We start from the raw sequence: 18,988 nt of genomic DNA on the forward strand, positions 1-18,988 counted from the left end.
CCACCTGCCTCTGCCTCCCGAGTGCTGGGATTACAGGCAAATTCTTAAAGACTGTACCTGCACCTCCTCCACCCACGCGAAGCCTCGCTCAGTCCTGGTGCACCCCTGTGCCGGCCCCTCACATGGACAGACTGGCCGAGCAGTACTGCAGCACGCATGCACACCCCACTTACTCTGCACTTTTTTAATTTTTATTTTTGATATATGACTGTCAGGGAGGTTCCTATGCATTACAGGGTGTGGGAGCTAGAAGCATTGCGGGTGGGTATCATAGCAAGCCTGAAATGACAGTGAACAGGTGTAAGGCACTGGAAGTTTTCCGTGAAGTTCAAGCACCGGGAGGGTGGGCTTGTGGTTGGGCTAGTTCGGTGGCCGACCTTGAGAATGATCCTTTTGGAAATCCCTGATGAAGTTCTTGGTTGCAGGAGCAGTGGGCAGTGAGCTAGCTAGCTAGTCAGGGACACTTTGAAGGAATATTTGATGAAACTGATTGGTTTGTTTGTTTGGAGACAGGGTCTCTGTACATTGCCTTGGCTGGCCTGGGACTCACTCTGTAGACCAGGCTAACCTTGAATTTACAAGGTTAATTAAGTGCCTCCTAAGTGTTGGGATTAAAGGCATGGGCCACCATGCCCAGCCTGTGTCATCCTTTATAGTGGAGGGGGCTGGCTATATGAATGTCCTGATTGAACAGGGGGAGGAAAGGATGAGAGGTGTCATCTGCAGAAATATGAGTCTAGAGTGATTACATTTCTGATATTGACAATGATACATAAAGAAAACTGACATTGGATCTTAGCATAGACACAGGTTGGTCTCTCTCCCTCTCTCTCCCTCCCTTCCTCCCTCCCTTTCTCTCTCTTTCAGTTCTCCTTAACAGGAGAGAAAAAAATACTACCATGTATAGCCCCCCCCCCCCCCAATAGTGCAAATACCTTTAAGTCTATCTGCTTCTCGATAGGCTTTAAAACTATGATGTTCCTAACTGTGGATATTGTATGGTACTTTATCTGGTCATTCTCTATAGCTGTCTGCTGTCTGTTTAGTTGCCATCTCTCTTTAGCTGTTATAGCAACTCTGTAATGAATAGGCCCTGCCCCACCCACCCCCTTTTATGATGCTGAGCGTTGAACTCTGCCTCATGCCTTCTAAGTAAGCAAGCTACCGTTTGTGCTTTCTTGTCTTTGCATTTGGAGTTGGGATGTAGAAGTATATATTCCCACATTGATGTTAGTGATTTAGACTGTTATTAAAATGAAAGCTTTAGGATGCTTGAATTTTAATGTTTTATTGTGACAATTTCAAACAAATAGAACTATAAAGCAAATACTTACATTATTAGCCCTTAATTTAAATGAATATATGTCATATTTGTACACTTTCACACATACTTTACTAACATTTCTTTGGCATTTATTATAATTCACCTGGGGTGCTCTAATACACACCTTCAGTTAATAAGCACAGTTTCCTTTTTTCTTTGTGGACCCAATTAAAAAAAAAAAATCAGTGATTCCTGTAACAGACAGTATCGAATACCAGTATTCATATGGTCTGTTTTGTTTCATTCCATCCTTAGAACCGGGGATCAAGGTAGAGACTGGCAGGTGACAGGACCTGGTGTGCACAGGGATTCTCTGGCTGAGAGAAGGTCAAGGAGAATTTGCCTTTCAGCCCCAGGATGTGAGTGACTCCTGGCAAACACACCATAAGGGTTCTGACCCAGGTCATCACTCACAGGCTTTTATTAAATAGCTAGTGGGAAGCAGGCCAGATAGGACTCCTGTCCTTGTGGAGCGGGTACCACAGGGACAGGTTCTTTTCAGAGTCCTTTTGCTACTATCCTCGTTCAGTGTGGTGTTAACAGAGATACAAAATCACTTAAAGAACTATAAAAGCCTTCCTAAGCATGTACTTTATCATCTTAAAACTTTACTCAAAATACTGGAACAGAGGGAAGCTTCAGGTCACTTAGACGTATCCCCAGAGAGATGAATGATACTCCAGAGATGAGGCAGGCAGCTGGAAGAAAGAGTCTCTTCCTCTGACAGTGACCCCTGTTCCTTGCCTCAAGGACAACCAAGCTATCTTTTTCAGCACCCCTGGTACATGCTTTGTTTGTTTGTTTGTTTGGTTGGTTTTTTCGAGACAAGGTTTCTCTGTGTAGCTTTGTGCCTTTCCTGGATCTCGCTTGGTAGACCAGGCTGGCCTTGAACTCACAAAGATCCACCTGCCTCTGCCTCCCGAGTGCTGGGATTAAAGGCGTGCGCCACCACTGCCTGGCTGGTACATGCTTTTTACCATAGTTGGCCTATGTCCGTGAGTCCAAGAGACAACCTTTGAACCCCAAAGTGACTCATCCCTGCTTTGGTGGATGAGCTTGTTTTAAACTTCATAAAACTCTATTTTGTATACAAATTAGCATGCCATCATATATAAAAGATGATCCACTTTATCACATAAACAAATGAGGTCAATAAAAATACCTTGGTGAGAATGTGGACTATTGAGGTCTGAGGCTGGTGCACAGATAATAAGCAACATCTCTATGGTTATTTACAGCGTGAGTGTGTCTGTGGCACCAACACCTAGAGTTCCTTGCTCCCTGTACTAACCACTCCCCACATCCCCAAAGGTAGCTGGTTGACTTCTCTCATGGCATCTTAGTTCTGTCCATGATCTATCTCATCCCATGATAAGGTGTAGCCATGCAGTCTGCCCTCTCTGTCTTTGTTACTTCTTGAACAGCTGGGGGTTGAGGCCCAGGCCTCAGACATCACAGGTTAATGCTCTTCCACTGATCTCTGCTCCCAACCCTGCTTTATGTAGCTACCTCTGTGTTGGCTCGGGTGGGTGGAGCTAGTTTATTCTCATTACTATGTTGTATTTTATTGTGCAACTGACTGTCTGACAGTCAATGTTCCCAGCTGTTTGGTAACATCTGGACCTTTTTTTAAAATAGCATTTTTGACATAAATTAGGTTGCTGTGAATACCTCAACTTTTTGGTGTTATAACATCCATTTTGTTGGAGATTTCCCTGTGATTGAAATTGCTGTCTTTGGTATGTATGTTAGGCACAGTTACAGTAGACTTTGCCTAGCAGTTTCCTAAAATGGTTGGTTTCTTATATGTACTGGTGTTTTGCCTGCATCTGTATCTGTGAGAGTGCCAGATTCCCCAAACTGGAGTTACAGACAGTTATGAGCTGCCATGTGGGTTCTGGAACTTGAACCTCGATCCTCTGATCCTCTGGAAGAGCAGCCAGTGCTCTTAACGACTGGGGCCATCTCTCCAGTGCCATCAGTTTATTCTTACACAACTAGTGTGTGAGAATTTTCTCTATTTTTGACAACCTTCATTATCTTGTGAGTGAGTAGTGTAGTTCACTGTAGTTTGATTGTGCATTTTCAGTGAAAAATGTTATTAGGGTCCACAGCTTGACGATGATTCCAAAGGTCATTTGGGGGAAAATTCAAAGGCTAATCATCAGGCCAAGAAAAGTTCTGGGAGAAAAGTAATACAATGTTCTGAGCTTCTCATTCTCTCGAAAAGTATTTCTTAAACACATTTCACTGCCAGGCAGCAGTCTGGGAATTTGAGGGAACAATGAGAACACAGCCCCAAAGCCCTGTCTTGACAGAGCCCTTCCTGCAGTTGGATCAACAGTCACTGCTATCTTCCGAGGACAGACCAGGTCGACAAGAAAAGGTGGGCTTGGACTGTCTCCCACTGATCGGGACTGACAGGCCATCCTGCATTCTTGGTGTTGTGCCTGGCAGTTCCACGGTGTACGCTGGCCCCAGGAAGCCATTCCAGCCTTCAGAATTGAAGCTGCAGGCAGGGTCTGCTTCTCCGTGTTTCCCCTGGTCACCATATGATAATTTAGTAGTGAAAATCCTGCATCCTACAGAGTGGGGAGGGGAGAGACTTGGTTTGTGGGTTGGAGCAACCAATAGATTGAGTGGTAAAAGCTGCAGTTGGGATGGATATCCTCATGGCAGACCATACGCAGAAACAAAGCTCTGATATACTGAAACCCAAAGGAAAATACAGATCTGCTCAAAAGCCAGGAGAGAAAGAAACTGTGTTGGTATCTGGTCTTGAGATGAGAAAGGACTAGCTTTTTAAGGTCAGAAAAGTAACAGAGGGATTTGCAAAGGGGGAAAAAGAGCCCTGTAGACTCAATTACATAAAAATGTCAACCTGGAAAAGTATTTGAAACAAATGTGACCCTGCAAGGGGGCGAGAGCATGTTCCCGCACTGTTGGTGGCAGTGTGGATTGGTACAATTGTTTCCGGAGACCAGAGCGATAATAAGTGCCAGCCACCTGAAAGTTCTTGTCCTTTAACTCAGCAATTTCTTTTCTCATGGACTCTAGTTTTTGAAAATAGTCAGGAATTTGTACAAATGTTATATACAAGAATAGCTATCTTAGGTTTTCTTGCAAAATAACCCAAACTGGAAATAATCTAAATGTGGGCCAGCAGGAGAAAAGTTAAGTTGTATTTTGAAGTAAATTAATCACTGTCCTAGAGAAACCTTGGTATAACCACACTGCAGGATTGCTGTCATTAGCAGTGACATACCCCTTCTGTTTCAAGCTTGTTTGTACTCATTTAGGAAAAAAAATCACAATCAGTTCTTTCTTCTGTATATTCCCACTCCCCCCCAAAGTGAAGTAAATGTTGCTGAAGTATGATGGCGTCCCTAGCTGACTCTTTTTGTACTGTACTTAGAAAATAGTATTCTACCGCTTCCCGTGGCCTCGCCTAGGCAGTGGCCAGGACTGGGTAGCTGCTGGCGGAGGAAAGTCCTTGTTACATCCTTGACTTGGTGCTGTACCAGCAACAGATGTCACTCAGTGAAGCAGAGGGTTAAAGAAAATAATTAAAAAAAAAAAAAAAACTATTTAATTTTATGTGCATTGGTGTGAAGATGTCAGACCCCCTGGAACTAGAGTTATAGAGAGTTGTGAGCTGCCATGTGGGTGCTAGGAATTGAACCCGGGTCCTCCAGAAGAGCAGTCAGTGCTTTTAACTGCTGAGCCATCTCTCCAGCCCCAAGAAAAGAATTTTTAAAATAGCCAAAACAGGGACCAGTGAAGTGGTTCAGCGGGTAAAGGTGCTTGCCACTAACCCTGATAACCTGAGTTCCACCCCCAGGACCCGCATGGTGGAAAGGAGATGTCTGACTTCCACAAGTTGCCCTCTGGTCTTCGCATGGGTGCCATGGCATGTGCATATACATATATGCATGCATACATACATAAATGTAATAAAACAGCAAAACCCAAAACATGCTTATTATGTTGTGGGCATTGTTCATAATGTATTTCAGTATCATCTCATTTGTTTTATACATCAGCCAAATGGAGCGGGCAATATTATTATACCCATTTTGCAGAGGAAGCATCAGAGCCCAGGAAACTTATTTAACTGTCAAGACTTTCAGATGGTAGCAGGCGCAGGCAGAGATTGCAGGACTACAATGTCTGCCATTGCACCCTTTACATTGTGCCCCTCCTTACCCTGGCTGCTGGTGTGGTTCTAATCACCTAGTAAGCCCTGTTCTCAGGTATCTTGTCTTCCTCTTCCTTTGCTCTTTTACCTTGGGACTCGGAAGATCTGCTTCTGCCCCACAAGGATGGCCATATCCTCATGTTTATTTTCAGCATTTCCCAAAACATGGGTGTCCCCAGGAACGAGACACAGCCAAGCCCCCCTTGCCTAAGCTGGACTGAGTCCTAGAAGAACACCATGGAGGAGAACCGGTGCCAGCAAGTCCCTGTGTAATGTAGAGTAAGACAACATTAAGGAGGGCAGCAGTTTAAACCTGTGTCCGGTATCACGGAAGATGCTGTGTGGCTCCAGGGTAGTGTTTCAGTTCTGCTTGTCATCTTTTCTCAGACTGTAGGCCTCCCTGAGTTCTGTTGGAAGATGAACCTAGGACTGTTAGAATTTGAGTGAGTTATTTGAGCAGTCTAGGACTCAGGAATTGGGAAAACGGCAAGACATCTGGGACTCCATGAAGAGGTTGGGGGGGAGAAACCTCTATAAAGTGCTTATGGGAGCAAAATAAAGAAAAATATATGTGACTGGCTAAAGTAGAAAGCCAGGGTTAGAAGTCCCTGGTTAGAAGCTTGATGGCTCCAGGCTGGCTAAGCTTCAGTTTTGTTTCGGTGTTGGCACTGAGGTGGGGCTTGGTGTCCTTCCATTGGCATGCAAGATGTAGGAGCTGCCTTTCACAGCCTCCCTGAAAGAGTATTTAATACTTTACAGCTGATCTCACTTTAGAAAGGACATGCCATTAAGCGTGCATGCCTGGAACTCCGGCACTTGGGAGATTAAGGTGGGGGGGGGAGATCTTGAGTTTGAGGCTACCTGGCTTCGTAGTGAGACCCTGTAGGGCATTATTTTGTGTTTGCTAGTAGCTTTCCCTTTCCCCAAGTCATGGCAGTTGAAATTGTTATCATACATTGCCAAATGTCCTCTCACATAGGGGTGGGGATGGGAGACACTGTGTGAGCTACTGATAAGCATAAAATTTGACTATTTAAAATCTTTCTTTGAAGTGGTGGTTGATAACTACCTTTTGAAGATGGCATTAACCTATGTGAGTCTATGTTTGTGGCGTTTTCAGTATTGAGTGCATGACTGTATACTTTTGAGAATCAGATGTATTGGATAATGTTTCTTTCCCCTTACCCTCCTTTTTTTTTTTTTAACAGTATGCGAGCATTGAAAAAAATGGTGAATTTTTTATGTCTCCCAATGACTTTGTCACTCGGTATTTGAATATTTTTGGAGAAAGCCAGCCCAACCCAAAGACTGTGGAACTTTTAAGCGGTGTGGTGGATCAAACCAAAGATGGGTATGTGTACTTCTAATTATCTTCCTAAGTCTTCTCTTCAAGCCAGCTTTCTTTTGCTTAATAATAAAGAACTCACTAAATGCATGCATCCTATCTAGGTCCAAAACTGTTTTTCTATCTGTTAATCCATTATTTTAGAAATGATATTTTTAATATTCCTTCAAAAGACATTTCAGAGTTGGTGATTGCATGTTTGGAAGCTGTGTTTCTAGCTGCATGGCACTGTTGTAGCTGATGAGGTGGTGTGAACACATATGAGTGTATGTTTCATATTTCAAGGTTGCTATAAAATTATGAATTTCACCATGACTCTATGGACATAACTTCCGTCATCTTTCCCTTTCTCCAAATTGTCTTTAAAATTTCACATGTGGTTAAATGGTATAGAAATGGGAGACAGAGAAATCTGATGAATTCAAGTCTCAGGGAAGTGAGCCTTTGCCTGGCAGAGTAGAGGCTCCATGGTGTAGTCCTGAGCAGGCACTCGGCGGGAGGCCTCTGCCTTGTCCCCACCACCTTGTGTTCCCTCTGTGTCTTCTCTGGAATTGGTATCTCTTGCCTTATTTGATGGAGGAACCTTGGGGCTGGTGTAATTAAATATATCGAGATGAAAAAGTTACTTTGTGTTATCTGAGTGGACCGAAATTCCATCACAAGTGTTTCTGAAGATGGGGACAGAGGGAGATTTGACACAGGGACCAGGTGTCATATGACTGCAGAGCTGGTCTGAGTACTGCATCCATAGCCGGGAGTGCCTGCAGCCACCCACACCTACGTGAATCTGGAGAGAGGTCCTGTCTGGCCTTGCTGACACCTTCATTTAGGACTTCTGGGTTGTCGAACTGTAATAGAATATATTACTGCTGTGTTCAGTCTTCCAATTTGTTGTAAAATATGTTTTATTTATTTTTAATTGACAAATATTTATCGTATACAGCATGTTTTGAAGTACACACTCGTTGCAGATTGGACCAGTCTTCCTAGTTAACATATTTATCAAACTATGTGCTTGTTTTGTTTTTGTACTCAGAACATTTCAAATAGAAATTAGCAATTTTCAAATAGACGTGTTTTTATTGAAGGTAGCCCCACAGTGTCCAAGACTGTCTTTTGAAAATATTTGGTGCTCTGAACATAAGTCCCCTTAATACTTCCTCCTCCATGCCTGCCTGGTGTGATCATCATTCTACTCTCTGCTTTCATGGACTCTGATGCTTTAACATTCTGCTTAGAGGTGAGAACATGTGCCCTTTGTTTTCCATGCCTAGCTCATTTCACTTGATACTATATCTTCCAGGTTCATCCACATTGCCACATGTGACAGAGTTCCCTTTTCAAGGCTGAGTACTATTCCATCAGGTGTTTATAGTGCATTCTTAATTCACCCATCCATTGACAGATGCTTGAGTTGACACCCTCATCTTGTCTGTCTTGACTCACGTTGTAGTGAGCATGGGAGGACCTTTTCCTGCGTTGTAACTGACGGTAGCAGTTCTTTTCTGTGGGGAATTAGCCTATAGTTGTAAAGAATTTTTGTTGGTCAATGACCAGTTTTACCTATGAAAACATCCCTCTCTTCGCCCAGTGATACCTTTTGGCTGACCCAGTGACTGCTAAGCAGTGACTCCTGGTAGCAACTGCTTCCATCTAACCTGGGATTGGACTCGGCAGCAGAGTTAAATGCCTGTGCTCAGCATGGCCTTCTCATCTTAACATCTCCGGCTTGCTGGAGCTTACTTGTTTCTATGCTAGAGATTCATGAGTTGCTGACTTGGTCAGCTTGGGGTGCTGGGAGCATCTCTCTGGGGCTCTGTCTAGCAGCCGAGTGGTGGCTCTGTTTGACACTCAATGGTGTGTGGGAAGAACATGTGTTCGGCATCTCAGAGGTCCTCTTTTCTTGTTTTGACATGGTTTTGTTTATAGTTGACGCTGCCCTCAAACTCCTTGCCATCGTCTTGCCTCAGACTCCCACATGCTGAGATTGCAGGAGTGTGTCATCAGACCCTGCTGAATTGTATTTACCATCTTTCCTTCTTGAAGCATGGTGGGTTGGCCTGGTACTGGTGGTCTGGGTTTGGGCCAAGTGTTTTCAGATTTTTGGTTTCTTATTCAAGAAATTGAAATAAAAGCTCTCACAGAGATTGCAAAGTAGTGAAGAAACTTTATTTAAAGCAGTAAAAATGATCAGAATAGCCGGATGGTGGTGGCACACGCATTTAATCCCAGCACTTGAGGGGCAGAGGAAGCAGGTGGATCTCTGTGAGTTTGAGGCCAGCCTGGTCTACAGAGCGAGTTCCAGGACAGCCAGGAATGTTATGTAGAGAAACCTTGTCTTGGACAACCAAAAAAAAAAAAAAAAAAAAGATAAGAATATACTTCAAAAGAGAGCAGCAGCCCTCAAGAATGTAGATAGTCAAGGGCCCTGATTATTGTTTGAGACTTCTTTTTATGGGGTTCAATAGAAGAAGGAGCTGGGCTATTAAGGGGTGTTAGTGAGTGTGACTTTCTGTTTTAATTGATGGATTACATCACATTTTTCTACTGCACATGTCCTCTTCCTATAATACATTTGATTTTAATCATATGCATGTCCAATCATGCATAGGCATAAGATGGTAAATAGGGGATTCGAAAAGTTCACTTGAGGACAGAGAACTGCCTTACTGCTTATGCTCCAAAACCAGTCTAGAGTGGATCAAACTTTCATTCTTTTACACGGATACATTGGGAATATATTTGAATAGAAACTAAGGTTGGTTGTGTCTCGGGGAGAAGAAACTCACTCCATTATCCTGAGAGGTGTATGGCTACCCTGATGCAGGTGGGACTCCGAGGTTGGTAACTACATTTGTTAGGTGAGGGGTGTGTGTGCATAGTAAACGCAAGGGAAGAAATTATCTGCCATGTCCACTATTAGAAGAGGACGCTGTTAATAATTCAAATTAAGTAGAAACCCTGAGTAACCAAACTACTCCCTATGCTTCCTTGCCTCAGGTTGGTTTGGTTTGCTTTGGCTTTTGAGTCAGAGTTTTGCTAGCCCAGTTTGGCTGATACTTTTTATGTAGTTCAGCTTAGACCTTCTAATGATGGGCTTAATCAATGTGCAGAGTTAGTCTGAGAAATACAAGCAAATACATGTGAACTGCTAGGAAAAGATTTCTGTGCACTATCCCCATGGCTCTAATTCCATCCTCAGAGTCTTTAAAAAAAGATTTTGAGATAGAGTTTTATGTGTATGAGTGTTTTATCTTCATTTATATATGTGTACCACATTCATGCTTGGTCATGGTGCCAAGAAGTCAGAAGTGGGCAACAGTTCTTGTGAATGTGAACCAGAGACCTCTGCAGGAGTGTGGTTGACTGTTTACTCTTTTACCCTTTTGGGGGCATACCACCCAGTTCCCAGATAAATCACATGTGAAGGCTTATTCTTACTTATAAATGCCTGGCATTAGCTTGGCTTGTTTCTTGCCAATTTTTCTTAACTTAAATTAACCCATCTACCTTTTGCCTCTGGGCTTTTTCCTTTTCTTACTTCTGTATACCTTACCTTCATTATTACTCCATGGCTGCTTGTGTGGCTGGATGGCTGGCCCCTAGCATCCTCCTCTCCTTGTTCTTTTGCTCCTTCTTCTTTTCCTCCCAAATTTCTCCTTCTATTTATCCTCTGTGCCTGCCAGCCCCCCGCCTATCCTTTCTCCTACCTTGCTTTTGGCCTTTCAGCTCTTTATTAGACCATCAGGTGTTTTAGACAGGCAAAGTAACACAGCTTCACAGAGTTAAATAAATGCAACATAAAAGTATGCAGCACATATTTGCATCATTAAAACAAATGTTCCACAGCAGAAACAAATGTAACACACCTTAAAATAATATTCCACAACACAAGAACAACCAGTACTCTTAAATGCTGCACAACTCTCCAGTCCCATCAGGGTCTTTCTAAGATAGATCCAGAGTATTATTTGTTGTAGCACAAGGAAGAGCCCTGCATGAGTGACATGGTGTGAGAGACAGTAATACAAGCTTCATTTCCACTGAGAGGTAAGGAAAGACATCCCATGAGTAATGTGTGGGCCATAGTAGTTGTGGTCAAGGACAGAGAACAGAACATTTGGGGGCAGAAGGAACAGGCCTCCCAAGAGGCCCTGAAATTCTAAGATGTGAGTCTAGCATGTCTGGGGTACAGTAATGCAAGGCTTGGTGGGAGAGATAGGCCCTGTCTAGACCATGTAAGGACTCATTCTTAAGTGTGAGGATGAGAACATTTATCTCAAGCTGTGGAGAGCCACCCAAGGCTTGTTTGAATCAGGAAGTTGGCATGGTTTCCTGTCGGGCAGCATAATCCCTATTGATATTCTTCGTTGGGTTTAGATTTTCCTTTGTTCTACTGTCTTAATTGATTTAAAGATGGATTTAATCAATTTCTGAAGGTCCTTGAGGGAGATGAAAAAAGACTTTGAATGCCTGTGGGTGGAAGCCTCTGGTTTGGGGGCTTCCTGAATGAGGGGAGCTTGCCTCACATCTGAGGATGGGGAAGAGATGAGTTTTGGGATTTCTCAGGGCCCAGACTCCCATGTAACTGAGCAGTGTGAATGATCTACCACCTGTTGAATGTGTATGGTTTCTGAAATGTCTTTTAGGTTTGGTGATAACTGTAGCTTCTGATTAGGATGGAAACTATGCTGTGTATATCATCTAAGTATAATTTTCATCTATAGCTCATACTTCTTATCTAGTAAGAACCAGGTGGAAATCTTACGTTGGTCCACATGAGCTTTGCAAACATTTCTGTTTGTTTTTAATGATTATCTAGTGAGAGTAAGCTAAGACCAAAAAACTTTGTGACTAAGTGGGGCTATGATGAGCTGGGGTTGTTGAGTGTTTAGCTGGCTGCCTGCAACAGAAACTGAGCCCTGCCTATTAGGGGGGTCAGGTGGCTGCAATATCTCATTGGCTTGCTAGGATCACATCTAAGTTTTCCATAGACAATTGTCCCTCCATGGTCCTGGCAGATTGGTTTCAGGACCTTCACAGGATCCTGCCAAGGTCTGTGCATGCCCAGGTGCCTTCTATAAAGTGCTGTGGTTCTTACATCTAACCTATCATGGTTTCCACAATGCTTTAAATCATCATTAGATGACTTAATAGCTAACACAATATAATGCCATGCAAATAGTTTCTCGTATTGTTTAGTGACAAGAAAGTCCCTGTTCAGTACCTATGCATTTCTTTTTCTGAGTGTTTTCTAGCTATAATAGTTGGTTAAATGTTTAGATTTAGGGCCCATGGACACAGAAGGCCACCTGTACATGCCTTCCACTTTGGGTATAGAACTGTTTGCACTGTGAGAAGATGTGTTCTGTGCGAACAGACTTGGGGAGTGTTGGATAACCTGTTGTCAGTGATGGGCTTAAAGGTACAGGCTACCTTCTTGTCAGCCCCCACTCCATTTTCTTGAGGTGAGAGGACAATCAACACAGACGAATAAATCCTTTCTGGTCAGAGAACAAGGATGCAGTCCTGGGAGAGGACTGCTGCCCGAGGAATGGAGCAGTGCCAGAAAAGGTAGAAAATGGCTTTTGGACATGTGGCTTGTGCAGAGTGTGTTCTGCTTTTCCATTCTTCACTGCTTCCTTCTTTTTTATCTTCCTTTGTTAAGAAAATTTTTACTCATTTTACATACCAACCACAGACCCCCCTCTCTTCCTTCTTCCTGCTTCCCTCCCCAGCCTCCTCCCTTAACAACCCCCCCCATTACCTCCTCCAAAAAGGTAAGACCTCCTATGGGGGGGGGGTCAGCAAAACCTGGTACATTCAGTTGAGGCAGAACCAAGCCCCTCCCTCTGCATCAAGGCTGATCGAGGTATCGCACCATAGGTAATGGGCCCCCCAAAGCCAGCTCATGCACCAGGGATAGATCCTGATCCTACTGCTAGGGGGCCCTTAAGCAGATCAAGCTACACAACTGTCTCTATGATGTAGAGGGCCTAGTCCAGGCCCATGCAGACTCCACAGCTGTTGGTCGAAAGTTCATGAATTCCCTCCCACTAGTTTGGTTGGTTGTCTCTGTAGCTTTCCCCATCATGATCTTGACTCCCCTTGCTCATAGAATCCCTCTTCTCTCTCTTTGACTGGACCCCTGGAGCTCGGTCTGGTGCTTGGCTGTGGATCTCTGCATCTGCTTCCCTCAGTTGCTGGATAAAGGCTCTATGATGACAGTTAGGGTAGTCACCAATCTGATTACCGGGGTAGGCCAGCTCAGGCACCCTCTCCACTATTGCTAGGAGTCTAAGCTGGGTTCATCCTTGTGGATTCTTGGGAACTTTCCTAGCACCAGGTTTCTCCCTATCCCCATGATGTCTCCCTCTATCACAGTATCCCTTTCATTGCTCTCCCACTTCGTCCCTGTTCCAGCTCGACCATCCTGTCCCCTCATGCTCTCATCCCGCACCCCCTACCGTTTATTGCTCCCCCTCACCCCCAGTTTTTTCAGGGGATCTCATCTATTTCCCCTTTCTAGGGTCATCTGTGTATCCCTCTTAGGGTCCTCCTGGTTAGCTAGCTTCTCTGGAGCTCAGCACTTCATTCTTAGTGAAGAAAATAGAGCCTCTTAAATCCTTCCCAGGGTGAAGGAGGATGTAATCGTGTTGATGATAAAATCATTTTTATATACCTGTTTTCACTTTGTGAGGCTGTGGTGAAGAAATCCAGGCCTCGGCCACATGCTGGGAGTTAATGAGGTTTACAATTGGCAGTGCTTAAAGAGTATTAGGGTAATGTATTTAAACATCAGCCGCTCACAGGCTGAACTGCTCATCATTGTGGAGTTCAGTCCCCATCCATAGAGGAGGACTTTCTGTCTGCTAATGAGGGAAGTTTTCCACACTCTGACGGTGGACATGCATGCATTTCAGGTAAACACCTGAAATTCATGATCTAGAGAATTAGGCAAAGGCATCTCTTTAATTAAAAAAAAAAAAAAAAAAGAAAAGAAAAAAGAAAAAGCCTTGATAATAATCATCACCAGTCAAACCGGGGAGCTTAAATGTTCTTCATAGTCATCAGACTCCCAAATTAATCTACCAAAACAAAAGGCCTCATTAACACTCTCATTGAATCAGTGTTATTTTCTTTCTCTTTCTGTGGAGGTCTGATTAACCCCCTTTCTTTTTGCATTACTCAATCCATGTTTAATATTTGATGTCTGAAATCATAGGGGGGTGCATGCAATGTGGTGGCTAGACGCTGTCTACAAGCTGTAAATTAAAAAGGATTTTTAAAAAGGTTGGTATTATGTTGCTGATGCATTTGAAAATCTTTAGGAATGTCAGATGCCTGGGTCTTACTTTTCTTTTTAACTCCAGAAAGGGTTGATTAATGACTGGGTACTGATTTCATATCTCATTCATATGTACCTACAGTACCCCACTCCTCCACCTTCTCCTACTCACCCAAGCCCTCTTTGGGAGAGTTTTGCTGAAAGGGCAAGGTAAGAAATGCCCATAGCTAGAGGGGAAAGGGAAACCACAGGAATCTCCTTTTGCACATGGACTGCTAACAAAAGGCCATGCTGATGGGTAGGACTCTGGAGAGTGGAGCAAATCCATCATGTCCATAGGGAAGTGAAGACATTTGGTCTAGACTGGGAGATTGGCTTCTTGTAACGACGTGGAGAGTTCTAGATCAACGGTGTGGCCCGTGGCCCCCTGGAAGCCTAATGATCTTTTCAAGAGCCCAGGAGGTGAGAACTGTTCCTGTAGAGATGTGGAAGTGCAGCACACTCTTCTGATGCTGGTGATGCTGGTGTCTCTAAGGCTGAGGATGGTGAAATTGCTAGTGTTGCCACCCAATGTTGGTGTCCCCAGATTCATGCTGAAACCTGACCCCACAGTCTAAGAGGTGGGGCTCTGGGGAAGTGGTTACACGGGCTAGGCCTCCTGGGTGGGGTTAGTGATCTTAGGAAGGAGACTTGGGAATCTGTTCACACCTCCTGTGTGGAACAGGTCTCCACCAGACACTAAATCTACTGCTGTCCCTTCACCTCCCAGAATGGTGAGCCAAACATTTCTGTTGTTCATAGTTTTGTCGTAGGAGTCTACATGGAATAAGGCAGATGCCAAGCCAGCGAGTTGCTATTATCACAACCTTAACAACAGCGATAATATTTTCGCTTCAGATTGTTCACAAAGTATAAAAGTTATTGATTTTTCTCAAGTTCTTGAACATACATTGAGGGACTAAGTGGGGAAGTACATATAAGAACTTATGAGTACATATGCTTATTGTAATTTGATGGCGGAGGGATGCTAAATTAGTATTAGAAGGAATTTTTGTTTTAGAATAATTAAATTTTTTCATGTGACAACTTCCAGATATTAAAGACTTTCTTAATGTTACTGGTAATAACATTAATGAAAGTAGCCTTTTAAATGTGGTAATAAAATGTCCCCAATGTTTGGAAGATCTACATAGGGGGACAGTTGACCAAAACCTGCTGTAAAAGAATCTCCTATGGACCTAAGCGGCACCATGCTGGGTTTCAAGGTAACAGTGGGAAAGGTCCGCACAGCTTCAACTTCCATGTTGCCACTAGTCCCTAAGAAACCTCTGCATGTTGGTGTTGGCATAACACCCCAGTTTTCCGAAAGGGCCATCAAAACCCTACTTTCTTTTCTTTTTTCGAGCCTGTAGTCCTTCATATACTTCAACTAGAACATATCCTTCCCCTCAGACCAAATGCAGTGGTTTTCTGCTGAGATGTTAAAAGACTTTTTAGAATTAAATATGCTCTTTTCACTAATTCCTTTGTTTAAAAACAGATATTTTTCAAACAAATATTTATATTACCATGTAATAAAGCCATTATCAACCTGTGGGCTGCTCCCTTTGGGTTCAAATGACCCTTTTACAGGGTCATGTAACATCATTGGAAAACACGGATACTGTTATGATAATTCATAACAGAAGTATGATGGCAGTTATGAAGTAGCAACAAAAATATTTTTATGGTTGGGGGTCACCACAATATGAAGACTGTATTAAAGGGTTGCAGCAAAGCCAGGCGATGGGGGTGCACACCTTTAATCCCTGCACTTAGGAGTGAGGCATGCAGATAGATCTCAGTGAGTTTGAGGCCAGCATGGTCTACACAGCAAGTTTTAGGATAGCCAGGACTGTTACACAAAGAAACCCTGTCTCGAAAAACCAAAAAAACCCAACCAACCAGCAAACAAACAAAACCAAGTTGTAGCATTAGGAAGGTTGAGAACCACTGATATAATAGATTTTTTCTTCTTTTTAAAAAATTTTTCGAGACAGGATTTCTCTCTGTAGTCCTGGCTGCCTTGGAACTTGTTCAGTAGACCAGGCTGGCCTTGAATTTACAGAGCCCCATCTAACTGCCTCTCCTGGATGCTGGGATCAAAGGTATGTGCCACTACCTCCTGACATAGATTTCTTCTTTGATGAATTAATATGCACACTTAAAACTTCTCAGTTTTAATTTCTAATAGTATGGTAGATATAATCCTTATAAATAAAAACTCTTGCTGGGTAGTGGTGGTGCACTCCTTTAATCCCAGCACTCGGAAGGCAGAGCCAGGTCGATCTCTGTGAGTTTGAGGCCAGCCTGGGCTACCAAGTGAGTTCTAGGAAAAAGGAGCAAAGCTACACAGAGAAACCCTGTCTCGAAAAACCAAAAAAAAAAACAAAAAAACCTCTCTGGGGTCCAAGCAATTTATAAACTATGAAGGGGTCCCAGTACCCAGAAATTTGATGATTGCTGAGCTAGGAAAAAATGGAAAGGAAGGTAGAGTCTAGAGTGCTGGACTGGAGACTTGGTCATGAGTGAGGTTTAGAAAGAAGTTTCCTTATGATTTGATTTTTTTTTTTTTTCTTTCCTGGAAGTAGATGAGTGAGAGGTATAGATTGAGGTATTGGCTGTCCTCAGAAAGAGTCATCTCTACTAGGTTGAGTGGATGAGGCATCAGCAAGACTGGAGAGAACTACTCTGAGGGCCCACTTGAGCCTTATCATAGAACTGAACCTAAGACCAGGTAGTGTATGTGTTAGCTACATTTTTCATCGCTGTGACAGAAGCAGCTTAGAGGAGGAAGGATTTCTTTTGGTTTATGTTTCAGGAGACAGGGAGGGTATGGTAACTGGGCATCTCTGGGCTTGTACCGTCTGTTGGGACAGGAGCTCCAGGCACAGCTTGTTCAGAAGTTGACAGATCATCATGCAGAAAGCTGGGGCTAGATTGGAAGCGGATGTCATCTTCAAGGCTGGCCAAGTGACTCACTTAAGCTTGGTAGTCTGTCCACAATCTCTAAGGTTCCATGACCTTCCAAATTAGCATCACCAGCTGGTGACCCAGTGTTCAGATACATAAACCTATGGGAAATATCCCATCTTCAAAAAGCACAGTAGAGCTGTGTGTTTTCTTCAAATGTCAGCTGCTCAGCCCTGGCATGGAATAAGAAAGGTTAGGTGTAGCAAGAGTTGAGGTCTTGCCATTAAGAATCTAGAGTAAGGGGCAGACCATACAGGTATGGTACACACAGGAAACAATTACAGTATAGTACGTATTTTCTGTTTTTTTTTTTTTTTTTCTGGGGCAGGGGTATTGCTGGTCATTGAACACAGGATGCTAAGCCAACACTCTGTCACTGAATGGTCCTGCCAGGTAGATTTTTTTTTTTTTTCTGTAAGGGGCAAAGAGAGGATGCCGGAGTCAGAGCAATGAGAGGTAATACAAAGGTGTAGGCTTAATGAATTGCATTGTTCGGTGTGTGTGGAATCAGCCCCCTCTTTTACAACCAGGATACTCTTGAGCAGGGAGATGTGGGAAATATTTAGGCAGAAAGAGATACCTAGACAATGAGAGGAAAGACAGAAACACAGGATAGCCTCGGGAGGCCCTGGGTCAAAACCCACCAGCCCACAACTTCATTCAAAAGGGCTTTTTATAACAATCCAAGGGGTGAGGCAAAAAGACCTCCCCTTGCTAGATAAAACCTAGGTAGACCCTTTCAAACACCTGGTACCCAGGCCCATGGCCCAATCATCCTTTTTATGCAGTCCTGCTGGGTAAAGCTGCTAGGATGTCTCGGAGGGCTCCAACATCAGCGTGGGTGGAAGCTACTGAAGTTGGGGTACAAGGGAGAGCACAGGAAAATTAAAAGACAATGGCCCAAAAGCAAGAAGCATGAAATTGAGAATGAGGAGTTATGGTATGTTGAAAGCTTAGTTGGACCATGGAGTGAATGGCTAGGAAGGTTGAGGGAAGAGATCCTAGCAAAAGGGAAGTTAGTGTAACTGGGAAGCCTTGGTGTGCAAAGCACCTGAGATACAATAATATATTGCAACTATTTTGATTTGAAGGGTAAATATGTTAAGCATTTTGAGGATTAAGATAGGAGTGGAGTTGGAGTCAGTGCCAGTCTGGCACCTAAAAAGATAGGTAGAAAGGGAACTGAATGTGATGAGGTATTAGAAAGTCAAGAAGGGTGCCAACTTTCATAGTGTGATGTGAATATTCTTCTGGACCAAACATAATTAAATCTCAATACAACTTTTTCAAAGAAAGGAGATCAAATCTAACCACTGTTATATAAAGCTCATCACCAATCTGTTTCTCTACCAGTGTTAGTATCAGAACAGGATGTGACAGTTGCTTCAGTTAAAACAATCTAAAGCTGTGAGGAAATCCTGAAGCAACACCGATCTGGTTTGCATGCATCCTCCAAGGCTCCTATTGGAAATGTATCCCCAAGGCCACAGCATTGAGGGTGGGCTCTTGAAGCATGGAGCTCTCCGGAGTGGGATTATGATGCTAGCATGGGAAGGCGCTCTTTATGAAACCATATGACTGGCCTTCTTTTCCTCATTGGTGTGATGCCCTCTGGTATTTTAGGATGCAGCAAGAAGCCTGGAACAAATGTCAGCGCCTTGGTCTGGAGCACCCCCTCCTCCACACACACACACTGTGAGGAAGTGCGCATCTGCTGTTTATAGATGGCCCAGTGCTGGAGCAGCACAGAACAGAAAAACCATTAGGGGATTTAGTGCTTATTAACTTTCCCTTTGGTAACTGTCAGTGAGTCACTTCCCA

The 18,988-nt window shown here is 43.5% G+C and overlaps 1 protein-coding gene across 2 annotated transcripts in view; it reads left to right on the forward strand.

Moving 5' to 3' along the window:
• The window catches only part of Slc25a13 (solute carrier family 25 member 13), a 180,098-nt gene that overhangs the window by 34,112 nt on the left and 126,998 nt on the right, over positions 1–18,988 (forward strand). For both annotated transcript variants that reach the window (XM_036181810.1, XM_036181811.1), the window contains exon 3: positions 6,731–6,873. In XM_036181810.1, the coding sequence (XP_036037703.1) occupies positions 6,731–6,873 (143 nt within the window). The remainder of the gene's footprint in view (positions 1–6,730; positions 6,874–18,988) is intronic.

The sequence above is a fragment of the Onychomys torridus genome, chromosome 3 (assembly GCF_903995425.1).
Source record: "Onychomys torridus chromosome 3, mOncTor1.1, whole genome shotgun sequence".
Taxonomy (NCBI): domain Eukaryota; kingdom Metazoa; phylum Chordata; class Mammalia; order Rodentia; family Cricetidae; genus Onychomys; species Onychomys torridus.